General features: G+C 39.7%; 1 protein-coding gene across 14 annotated transcripts in view; it reads right to left on the minus strand.

The window, feature by feature from the left end:
* Positions 1-12,297, minus strand: part of ptprk (protein tyrosine phosphatase receptor type K) — a 180,090-nt gene that overhangs the window by 130,654 nt on the left and 37,139 nt on the right. For all 14 annotated transcript variants that reach the window (XM_051138279.1, XM_051138280.1, XM_051138283.1 and 11 more), the window contains one exon: positions 5,311-5,433. In XM_051138279.1, the coding sequence (XP_050994236.1) occupies positions 5,311-5,433 (123 nt within the window). The remainder of the gene's footprint in view (positions 1-5,310; positions 5,434-12,297) is intronic.

Here is a 12,297-nt window from a genome sequence, read left to right on the forward strand (position 1 = left end):
ATTCGAAGTGAAGCTCCATTAGACTAGTAGATTTCACCGAATGACTAAAGGCACAGCTTAAACGAGCAGTTGTCTGAAAATATAAGCTGATCTGTTTTCTCTCAACATTCAGAGAGGAAACAGACCTGTCAAACACATCCCATCTGAGCTCTCTTTGATTGCTCATGAAATGCGAATAACTGAAATGGGCTGTTGGGTTTTTGGCAGTGATGTAAAATATGGGCATTCACATTCAGATCCCTGCCGCTCTGGCCCCGGAGCTCATCTGCTGCTTCGAGAGGAGAGGCTCAACCTTCACCAGAGGAAAAAACTGCACAATGTGAGAAAAACCTGAGAAAAAAACCCTACAAATGAAATGCATTTATGAGTCATTTTGTGGCATTAAACCCCCTCATAATACAGGGGTTACCGCTATTACAATAAAATGTGGTAACCAACCAGTCATCAAAACAATAAATTCTGGAAGCTTCTTATACTGACTCAAGGAGGCCTTGCACTGATTTACTATGATTTCACAGCAGTAAATTAACTAGCGTTTCTGCCAGAAATGAAATTTTTGCTAATTTTTGAACTTCATAGAACAAAACTGACAAATCCATAGCAGCCATTATCTAAATAAGGCTGATAAAGTAGTAGCTGAGAGGCGTCAGCGGCTATCAAAACACAATCTCGGTGTAACATTGACACTGTCACAACACTCTCAACAAGATGGCTGACAGAAGACACTCAAGATGGCTGTCACACTTCCCACAACACTAACGTGACCGTTCCGCGCTAACAGCCAAATCACAAACTGCCCACGCCACCTCTGCAGCACTCAAACACACAGCACACATCAGTCCAAACTGCTGGGCTTCTTTAAAAGTGCTCTCATTTTACAGGCCAGTGGAAAGGCCAGTGCGGCGCGCTGTCCTTCATGGCAGTGACCTACATTAACGGGAGACTGTTGGGGGGAACGGTCCCTTTTGTCAGGCAAAAACTGGCCAGGAGATGTAGAGCGGAAAGCTCTGTCACTACGCTGAAACGCTCGTCCTTCCCAACGATATTTAAATGCTCACAGTAACTCAAGAGCTTCAAAAGAGCATAACCAGTCATTCAGAGACACCAGCACTACAAACCCGGAATGAGAGTTTCAGGAGCAGGACAGTTTTGTAGTTTACCAAACTGAAAATGTAAAGATTTTAAAAACATATCTTGTCCAAAGCTAAGTTCCAGTAAAAAGAATATATCACACGTAGGCTTACATAAGTTTCCTCAGACTATCTAAAAAACAACTAATTTGAGTTATCACTCATTAGTGTTCACAAAAGTTCCTCCTAGCCATGTGTACTTTAAAAAAATATTTTTTAATGAAATATTTTTTTAGCTTAGTTCTGCTGTTTATCACTTTTGTATAAATTAGGGCCCTTTATTTAGTGAGAAATATTGCTAATGCACTGTCAGCATAACTGAGACGATCCCTGCAGTTTTCGTTTGGGAGACGATCCCGGACGAGCCCCCAATTTGTTACAAACCCTCGGCTCAAAGGGGACTCAAACAAAGCTTAAAACCCAGTTGCCCCACGCTAACAAGTCTATCAGTGTCTTTTAAAAGAAGCACACCAGCCAGCGTCAGGTGCAGCCAATGATCCGCCCATCAGGCTAAGTAATAGGAGGAGCAACCAATCACAAAAATTGCAGGGATCGTCTCAATAACTGAGATCATCTATTTTTTTTTTCCAATATAATTAAAAAACTGCTGCCTCCCAAAGTAGGGATGTTTACAAATATCGAACTTTTTTCCAAGTATCAACCATTTTAGAAATGCAATGCTCACCATGAAAAAAAATTCTACCTATTTCCTAATGCATTAATCTGTTTAGTTGGTATAATCAATTGATTTAGGTATATTCAGTGATATTAAGTGTCATATTTTTTTACTTAAAACCCGTTCAATACAGTGAGACAGCCAAAGATGCATGTCTGATTCAGGCTTGCATAGACTATAGATGTAAAAACAGCAGAGATGTTCCACATAGCTATTTTTTAGCAAATGTTTGCAGTGCAGTCAGCTACTTTTTACAAACAATCATTTGGCTGCAGTGTAGACGTAATTTGGCAAAATGACTATTTCAAAATCGTTTCCCATTAAATTGCTAAATATATGGACTCCAAGCTCTGTGTAGGATGTGCAGAACATGACAGTAAAATAAAGCAGAGAGCAGGGTGGATGAGGGAGTGCTGTGTGAAACGGCATTTATACGGTCACGTCAGGGTTACTCCCAACAGTGTGTGTGCACTGCAGTAACCTTCATTCCATTCACATGCTCTCCAAAGCCAGTTGGACAACATCATCGGACCTCACCAAACACCCCTCCAGTGGAAGCAGGTTTTCATCAGGTTTTACAGCTGGAGATTTAGGTGCGTATCAAACGGCACACGTTCTGCAGCATGACAATCAGTGTATATGCATAAGCATCCTGAGGCCAATCCATGAGGCGGATCTAAGTGCCCTCAGCTGAGACGTCCCAATTTTACATCTGAGCTGTTTCATAAAGAGCTCTATCTCCACATGAACACCACTCAACTTTACATTTTTGATGTTTATGACAGCAGAGGGACGTTAGAACTCTGTACCGAGCTTACATGTCTTCTGGGTAGAATGATTAATAAAGAAGATGAGAAACTGTCCAACATTTATTTCACCATTTACTTTTTAAAATTAAAATCAATCAGCTCGAATCTTTTCCCAAATCCACAACCCCCAAATCAAAAGCAAGCACTGTTTTTGACGCCCAGTGTAGTTTTAAAGCCACTGAACATCAGAAAGAAGCTATCAGGAGCTTCAGTGTCTGCACTCCCATTGGTAGTCACCAGTAGATCAACTCCTCATTTACAACTTTGTACATTTCTAACAGTTGCTGTTGGCTACGTTGCCTTAAATCACTAACTATTACTGAAAAGGAGCAACTTCCGGGTTGCTTTCTTACTGCAAAATATTATCAGTGTGAAAACCCCTTCAGGCAGAATGATACAAAAAAACAAAACTAGCATCTAATGCGTCTGTGCTAATCCACCATAACTCAAAAAGTATCCCTGTAGGTGTAAAGAATCCTCTCCAGGCTTTGTGCTCACTTACTGTTACAATGAGTCACTCAGCCACACCGTCCAAACGACTCCCTCAAGGACTGAGACATCAACCCATGCAGCTAGCGTCACTTAATGTTTGTAATTATGGGGAAAACACATCATGCAAACATGTTTGCATCACATTATAAAAATGTTCTGTTTGCAGAGAGTGCAGGAATGGACCATAATGAACCTCATGCACATCAGCTAATAATAAACCAATATAAACTCATGACCATTATTAGTGCACATTTGTCTTCCTCTTTCCATCTCTTTGTCTTCTCCCTTTCCATCCTTCTGTCTTTTTGAGTCTATCTTTCCATCCACATTTCTGTCACTTCCTGTCTATCATCTGTCTCTTTCCCTTTCCATTCTTCTCTCATTTTCATGTCAATCATTCTGTCCATATTTCTCTTTTCTTGTCCTTTTTTGTCCACATTTCTCCTTTCCTGCCCATCTCTGTATTTTCTTCCCATCCTTCTCTCTTTCTATCCACATTTGAAATGTTCCTGTCCATCCTTTAGTCTTGTTCTCTTGTCCATTTCTGTCTACTTTCTGTCCACGTTTCTGTCTCTTCTTGTCCATGTCCCCATCTTGTTTTCAGTTCATCTCTCCATCCACAGTTGCTTTTTTCTGTCCATTTTTGTCCACATTTCACCCTTTTTGTCTATCGTGCTCTGTTTTCCCCTCTGTTTTTCATGGCTATCGGTCTGTCCATATTTCTGTCTTTTTCTGTTTGTTTTCTGTCCACATTTCTCCTTTCCTGTCCACCTCCCTGTCTCTTTTCCAGTCCATTTCTCCAGTACAGTCCACAGTTGTTTTTTCCTGTCCATTTTGTCCACATTTCTCCTTTCCTGCCCATCTCTTTATTTTTCTCCAGCCTTCTCTTTCTCTATCCACATTTGTGACGTTCCTGTCTATCTTTTAGTATTGTTCTCTTGTCAGTTTCTCTCTACTCATGTATATCTTTCTGTCCACATTTCTATTTCCTGTCTACTTTTTGTCCACATTTTTGTTTATTCCCGTCCACGTTCCTGTCTCTTTTTCAGTCCATCTCTCTGTCCACAGTTGTTTTTTCCTGTCCATTTTGTCCACATTTCTGTCTCTTTCTGTCCATCTCTATCTCTTCCCATCCCTCTCTATTACCGTTTCTTTCTATACACATTGTTGTTGTTCCTGTCTACTATTTTGTCTCATTCTTCTATCCTTTTTTGTCCACATTTGTCTCTACCTGTCCATTTTATCCACATTTCTGTTTCTCTCTGTCCATCTCTTCCCTTCTTCCCCACAAACTACACACTAGCAAAAACAGTGAGATATAAACCCTAATGAATGCATTCCTTCTAAAAGCAGCAAAAAACCCCCCCAAAATATCAAATTATCATTTTGTTCAATTCATTTGCTCAAATGTGTTAGTCAGCCAAGCACCTCAAGCAAGATGCAACAGCTATTATCATAAAAGCTGCGATGTTCTCCTTTAGGTCCTCTCCTAGTGAAACCCTACCTGACTGAAAGAAAGGGCTGACGACCTTCTCTGTTCTCCTGCCTTGATTAATAACTTAATATCTTATTAATTAGGGAATTTAGCTGAGAGTGAAATGCTTTAATTTCCCTGAGCAGAATCTCCTGTCTGAAAACGAGTGATTAAGCATCGGAGAGGTGAAAAGTGAAGGTCGCAACGCTCCACTCTCCCCTCTTGTTCGCGTCTTCTTTGAGCGCATTTAAAACGCTTAATTGTGTCACGTATGACAGTCCTTTGACCAAAGCCTTTTTTCCCCCCTTCGGCACTTCGCACGTTTTGTCATGTAAATGGCAAAGTATTTTCAGATCCCATCTGAGGAGTGTTCAGAGAGCGGGAACGGCAGTTGAAGGAAGATTAATGCTCTGTTACCTGCCTATTTTCTCTCAACTTCTTCAGTTCTTCAGTAATGGCTTTTGCACTGACATGATAAGACACTGCTGCAAATTTGTTCAAATGTTAGCAGCCCATTAAAACATTCCTAAATCTGCCTTACTGTTTAAACAAGCCCAAGGGCAGATAAAACCATGCGTTTTCACTCTCACTCTGTGTTCTTTCAAATTGGAGACTTGTCCCACTTGCCTCAGATTCTCCAACCATGAGGTGAGGGAGGACGTTATAGTGCGTAGTGAAATCTAAATCTAGTTTAATCCAGCTGTGAACAGGCGTGTCTGATGGACTCACCCTGGGGCAGGTCAGAGGGCAGGTATGGCACTTCTTGAGCGCTGACATGTGTCCAGTCGAAGTCGTCGTAAGGATCCTGCTGGTAGTCGCACTGTGCTGGGCCATCGTCGAAGGTGCAGCCACCTAGAACAGAGGACCATTACACATGTTTCAATTCAAACATAAACGCACAACTTTATTAATACAGCATCTGGCAGCTTTCTGTGAATGAGACACACAGCGAGATCCAAAAGTCTGTAATCACTAGTGAAAATGCACATAGACTACATTTTTCTAAAGGATTTTTTCAATACAAAGAAAGTGAGTGTATTAAACCAATCCAAATACATGTTTTACATGTTTTCTAATACATCTTCAATTTGAACTTATTGTTTTGTTACAAACCTAAGAAATTAGTGCTTTTGTTTGATCACAGACTTTAATTTAAAAAGTATTTATAGGACACTTTATTTTTTTTTGTATCAAATAAACACTTTTGCTTATGATGGTGATATATGAATATGACGAGTATATGAATATGGTATGTGAAAAGGATGATCATTCAAGTGTTACACCGTGTCTACACTGGACACGACAGCTGTCGCGCCGCAACAGCTAAAGTCTGTCTACACTGGACACGACAAAGCGACCGTTGCAAATCATTTGAACTTCGTGTGAGCACGTCATAAATAGAACGCGGCAGCAGTTTACTGTCGGGAATTTGTCGTGTCGCGCCGCATCCAGTGTAGACAGCATCATTGATTACAATGGGTTCTACTGTATTTTGTCACGCCGCGCCACTCGCGTCCAGTATAGACACGGTGTTAAACATCAAAGTACCATAGTACCATCTGATGCCACCATGTGTTCAGTACTTTTCATAAGTGTAAATAACCAGTGTTGGGAATGTTACTTTGAAAAGTAAGTAGTTATAGTTACTAGTTACTTCTCACAAATAGTAACTGAGTTAGTAACAGAGTTACATCATTATAAAAGTAACTAATTACCAGGGAAAGTAACTATTGTGTTGCTTAAAAAAAAAAAAAAAAAAAAAAAAATTTATATATTAAATAACTTGGATGACCCCAATATTAAATATGTTAAACGAATGAAATTTTAATGAAATTAATTTCATTTTTAGTTTACTCACCAGTCGAATATTAAATATCTGATATAATATTATAATTATAATTAGCATTCAACTTTAGCCATTAGAACTTTAGTAATTAGAATAACCATGTATGAATGCATGTTTGTCATGTTGACTGAACTTAGGACTGGTGGTGATATTGTTTGTAATTTAGTGTTTCTATGAACGTCTTGTTACTACCGCGAATTCTACTATTAATAACAATATTAAACACACAAAGGTTTAATGAGCTGCTGGGTTCATGAATATTAATCACGTTGTCTGCGTTCGCTCTAAATGATTTGCTGTAATCAAAACAGGGACGATAATAGGTGAGCGCCAGCCAATGAGATTGCTGTTTGCACATTAGTTCCGCCTACTACCGGAGAAACCAGCAGTTCTTAAAAGCTGAAGTATTCCAAAGGAGCTCTGTTGTTTTGAGAGGAAAATACTACAAAGAATATCGTTTACACGTAGCGCATCAATTCTGCATGGTATAAGACTCTGTCACTCCGTATCTTTCCGTATCACCATCCATTCAGATGAACTGAAAAATAAAATTATAATAATATTATAATAAATGATAGTAACGCCGTATTTTATTGGTAGTAATGGTAACGTCGTTGTAACGTAGGAAACAGTAATTGGTTTGATTACTCGTTACTGAAAAAATAACACCGTTAGTAACGCCGTTTATTTATAACACCGTTATTCCCATCACTGTAAATAACCCATATGCACATGGCCAAATCTAGAGCTATAGTTTCTTCATATCGAAAGTCCTCTGTTTGTGTTTCTCAAGTCGGCTATCATGTTCTTATGACAACAACCCTTCTGTGACGCAGCTCCAGACTTTGTTACTCATTTATAGAGATTACTGATAGCTCAGTCTTATTATGAAAACTGCAGGCGAAACAGGGTGATAATGAGTACTAGCACATACAGTCAAAAACTTAACTAACAGGAGCTTTATAAAGCTTCAGAAAGCATAAATCATCTGTGATTCATACTGTTATAAACACACAGAATCAGCCGGTTTGGTATGTTAAAGTTGTGGTGCGGCAGTAATGTTTTACACATTTACAACATACAGCACAGTCTTCCCATCAAGAGTGTGTCACATCCTGCTGCCATTCTGCCTCTCTTTTTGCCTGTGTGTGTGGTTGGGAAAACCGGTTCCTCTATTCGGTTCATGAGTGTGAATGTGAATTGTTCACACTCCACAGGATGTTGAATTGATGTTTGAATTGAAATGACAGGATGATGAATTTACTGAACTGCAATTCAAAGAAATTTACACAACAGATGAATTGCATTAGTACACACAAGCTTTGAGACCAGATATAAGTAATTACATAATTAATTTTGACTAATTATGCCAATTTATTTCATGACATGTACAATATATATTTTACACTCATGCATTTTATTTTCTGGTGTTCTGCCATGATGATCCATCAAATAAAGTAGACTATAATTAAAACTTTTATGTAACTATATCATTTCATATAAATTTAATACAAATATAAAATTATAAACTCGCACACATTTCTATATTGTTATACAGTATATTGGTATTTCTATATAATAGCACATATAATTCATTGTGTGTTCATATATGTGTGTGTGGGCTCAGATGGGAGATGATGCAGTCATGGCACAGAACAGACATGAGAGTAGGCAGCAGGACGATCTGTCACCACTCGGTGTGTGTGTGTGTGTGCGCATGTGTTTTTCACTTTCTCATGCATGTCTTCTAGAGTGCTCTATTGGCTGACAAATAAGTACATTTGCAATGCTAAAGCAGGTGGCTCTTTAAAAATAAATAAAATAAATTTTAACAATAATAAACACTGTAATTGATATTATGAGACTTATTAATTAATATTTAGAAATAAGCTAAGTATTTTAAGGAGCACTTATTGAGTGTAAAGTATGACAGATTGTGTCGATCTGCTGCATGTTGCACAAACCAACAACAAGCTGCAAGCAGCAGAACTGAGGCATGCACATTTCAGCATTTTTATGGACTTTAAGGCTACATTTTGCCATTATTGGATTTGTTTAGTATAATAAAGTCCACTGGTAAGGTAAGGTAAGGAAGAATAAAATACCATCCCGCCTATTAATATTTGCATCCTCTCCAATCTCCAGCATTCAAGTACAACCTCCAGACTGGACATTCATCCGAACGATTAACTATCATCATCTTGAAAAACTGCTTGACAGGACGTCATGACTGCCTGAGAACTTGTTAGTGACTCTAAAGCAGTGCATTCATTATGTGAGGTTTTCTCACCTGTGTAAAGGTCAGACGCTCCGTGTTTTACATTCACTGACCTTTACAACCTCTCAGTGATTTCACAGAGAGAGCAGAAATCCAGACAGATGAAGGTGTTAATTAAACGGCCCTGCATAATGTTGGGAAAGAAATATCTGCGCCTTCTCAGGAGACAACACAAATTTATCTCCGCAGCGAGCCCAAACTTATACATGGAAATGAGTCCTCATCGTTCAACAGATCTTTACGCCAGACTGCGTCGCAACAAAAATTAGAATAATAACAACTCCGAGACACAAGCAGATTTTGCAGCTTCTCTAGTTGCAGGATATGTAAGAATGACAGACCTGAGTTGTGTGTTTTAATTGAAGTTTAAGGGAATATCCTCTGCCAGTGTGGTGTAGATTTAGTTTTGAGTGAGTAAAACACACGTTTCCTACATTTTGCACTTCAAACACATGCAAATGTAGGAAACGGCTGACGACGACTTCTGCAAACAGACCGTTGCAAGAGTGGATTGAGTATGGGAATCGAATGAACTAAAGAATAAGACACAGAAGAAGAAAGCTGACTTCCAGAGGGCAGGAGAGACGTCTGCACACTTAATCTGACTGATTATAATGGCGGACTAATAATACCGCTGTCATTTACTGCTAATCCACGGACTTAGTGCCATGTCATGCTAAAATCATTTGAGACGCACAAAATTAAAAGACATGTCACTTCTCATGCATCCAAGAGCACTAAAAAAAAAGTTACATTATGAGCTGAGCCTCAAACCTCTAACAACACCATAAAAAAGATATTTAGTCTATTAGGGATCAAATTGCATGAAAATAGGCCAATATAGCACAAAAAAGCTGTGGGTGGGTTTTGTTTAAAAGTGCAAATATCACAAAAATAGCTTATGCACGTTTATGAGTATTTCCCTTTCTGTTTTTGCAATATTCATCCTACTGAACGATCAGTCCTGATCACTGAATCCTACTTTAACGAAATCATATGAAAACGTTTATCAACACTGGCCTACATTTTCAGCTAGAGTTTATATCCACGTAGAATTTCTCCGGACTTGAACCCGAGAATGAACTCCTTTCTCACATATAATTTTAGTCTTGAGTGCCTTGGTATCGGCTAAATGTATTTGCGAAAGGCCGGTGTGTGTGTGATTTAAAATGCTTAAGCAAACAAAGGGACTCCCGAACCAAAGCAAAACATCCTCAAATTCAAGACAAAATACAACACCCACTGAATCGTCTCGCAGAGTTTAATTTATCTACAGCACAGGAAATTGAGCTCAGTCCTCACAGCGGCGTCTGCCCACATTCGCACACACACATAATACTCTCCAACATCACAAAACCAAACACCTCCACACACCATCTGACTCTCTTTGACGCGCTTGGCTCCGCCGAGAGGCCGGAATAGCCGCGGATAGCTGGCCCGAGGACAGAGCGCTGACAACAACGCCCGCTTATGTGCCGAGGACAGAATTCATCTGTCTAAATGGGGCAGCGGCTATTCAGGAGGTCCAAATCGCCACAATCCCACTGCCTTATGCAGCAAATATCTTTCATACCCCACCGAACGCTTGGCGTTTGGCGTTTCACGGCCGCCGTGCTCAGTTCATTGTGCAGGACAGACGGGCTGAGCGCTTTAATGAGTCCATAACGCGGCGCTCCGCTCCAGATGGGCCCGAACGCGGCTCCTGCATTCGGCGTGGCTGCAAGGACACTAACGGGGATGATTTGCATACTAATCTATGGCTGCAAATATTCAGCCTCGCTAATGAAATAATAGCCTGCTCTTCATTTACATAATAAAATAATTATTGTGTCTGATAAAACCTCAAGGGCAAAGCCCGTTCGCAGTCCCCAATAAACACGGGTTAACAACTCCATCCCCGCACGCTCGTAAACACCCACTTATTAATAGTGATGGAGAAAGAGACTTTCCCTGCTAAAGTGCAGGACGCAAATCAGCATAGAATCAGCCCTCGTTCTTGAATTAAAACTCAGGAATCGATTCCTAACATTGCAAACTAGCCAGATGTGGAAAGAACAGTATGGCGGGAGGTGACGGAATCAATCATAAAGCCATCAGCTCCTGAACTAAATTGAAAAACACAAATAATGATCCAATCAACATGAAGAAACACAAATAGCGCTTGTGTTGTTTCGGGTAAAATGGGAAAATGTTATTTTACAGAAGGTTAGTCACAGACAGCGTCAGATTAATCAACTTCATTCGAGATCTCATAAATAAAAGCTCCATTCTGCACTGCTCTGTTTTATTACGTTCGGCTTACATTTACTCTTCTCCACTATTAAGATCTGCAGTTTTATCTTATTTTTTGCCTACACTTCTAATTGTGAAAGCACAGTTTTTAACCCTACAGTGCGAAAACACTGTCAGCCTAAGTTGTTTAGTACCAGACAACCAGTCATCAACTCAATAATGATTACTTCATTAAAAATTCATGAGCTTCACAAAGCTGAAGAACCTTTAAAGTGCTGTTCCGTTTCAGTTAAAACTGTGAAGTTACTGAGAGTGACAAGCTACATTATTTTTTACAGTTTTGCTTTGATATGTCTATAAGACAAACTGAGGTGTAAAAGTAAAATCAGGCCTCTGCATGACTTGAGTTAAAAGACAGCAAAAGAGAAGTCAGCGCTACAAAATGACCTTGGTTTCACAATTTCACATGTGAAAGCCTGTAGATACACAATATGATGGTCAATGGTGTTGAAGAAAGAGATAAAACTCGAGCGACTCAGCGACTTCGGTGACTTTCAAAGCCGAACAGACAGCTGCGATGATGGCTAAATGGCTTCTCTCACTTTTACCTAAAACAAAATGTTCAATTATGTAGAAATAACAAAAGGTGACACTTGTCTGTAGGTAAACAATACGTGTCACTTCCTCCGCTGTGCCTGAGTGCATTGATTCAGAGTGTTTCGACCGCAGGTTTACGGCTGTTTTAAAGCAATCTTTGCGTGCTTCATTGTGTGTTCGTCGAGTGGACCGAGAGTCTAATCACGCTATTAACATTATTCCTGTGAAAAGGGAGAGGCAGTCTTCTTGAAGGGCATAAAGTTATTTTCTGCTTGTAGAGCAAAATGTCAAAAGCGCACACATTGTAAATGGATTTCCTACCAATTAAAACGGCTGAAAGCAACACCTTCAGAGACTGTCAAAATACTCCTTAACCCCCTCGCTGAAAGCGCTGTCGGCACGCCTGCACAAAATCACTTCCACCGCTTTAGCTGAATCACTATACACACGACGGCCATTTGCATGCCAATTAAAGAGTGCTGAGATAACGAAAGAAATAAACAATTAAAATGCATCTGTCAAAGACTGAGCAGGATCATTTTCATCACTGTTTTTACAGAATCTGGTGTGTAAAACGGTCATAAAAATGCAACAAAATGCCTTCATTTTGCATGTTATAAATTGTTCTTTCTCGAGATTTGAGGCTGAAATATGAGCTGCACATTCAGTGTGAGAGCTGCGTCGGGCACAGATGATGTTTTAAAGCTGGCCGCATGCTGGAAAACCTCTGCATGACATCAACAAGCTGAAAAAGCTCCGCACC

This window comes from Labeo rohita, chromosome 20, assembly GCF_022985175.1.
Source record: "Labeo rohita strain BAU-BD-2019 chromosome 20, IGBB_LRoh.1.0, whole genome shotgun sequence".
Taxonomy (NCBI): Eukaryota; Metazoa; Chordata; class Actinopteri; order Cypriniformes; family Cyprinidae; genus Labeo; species Labeo rohita.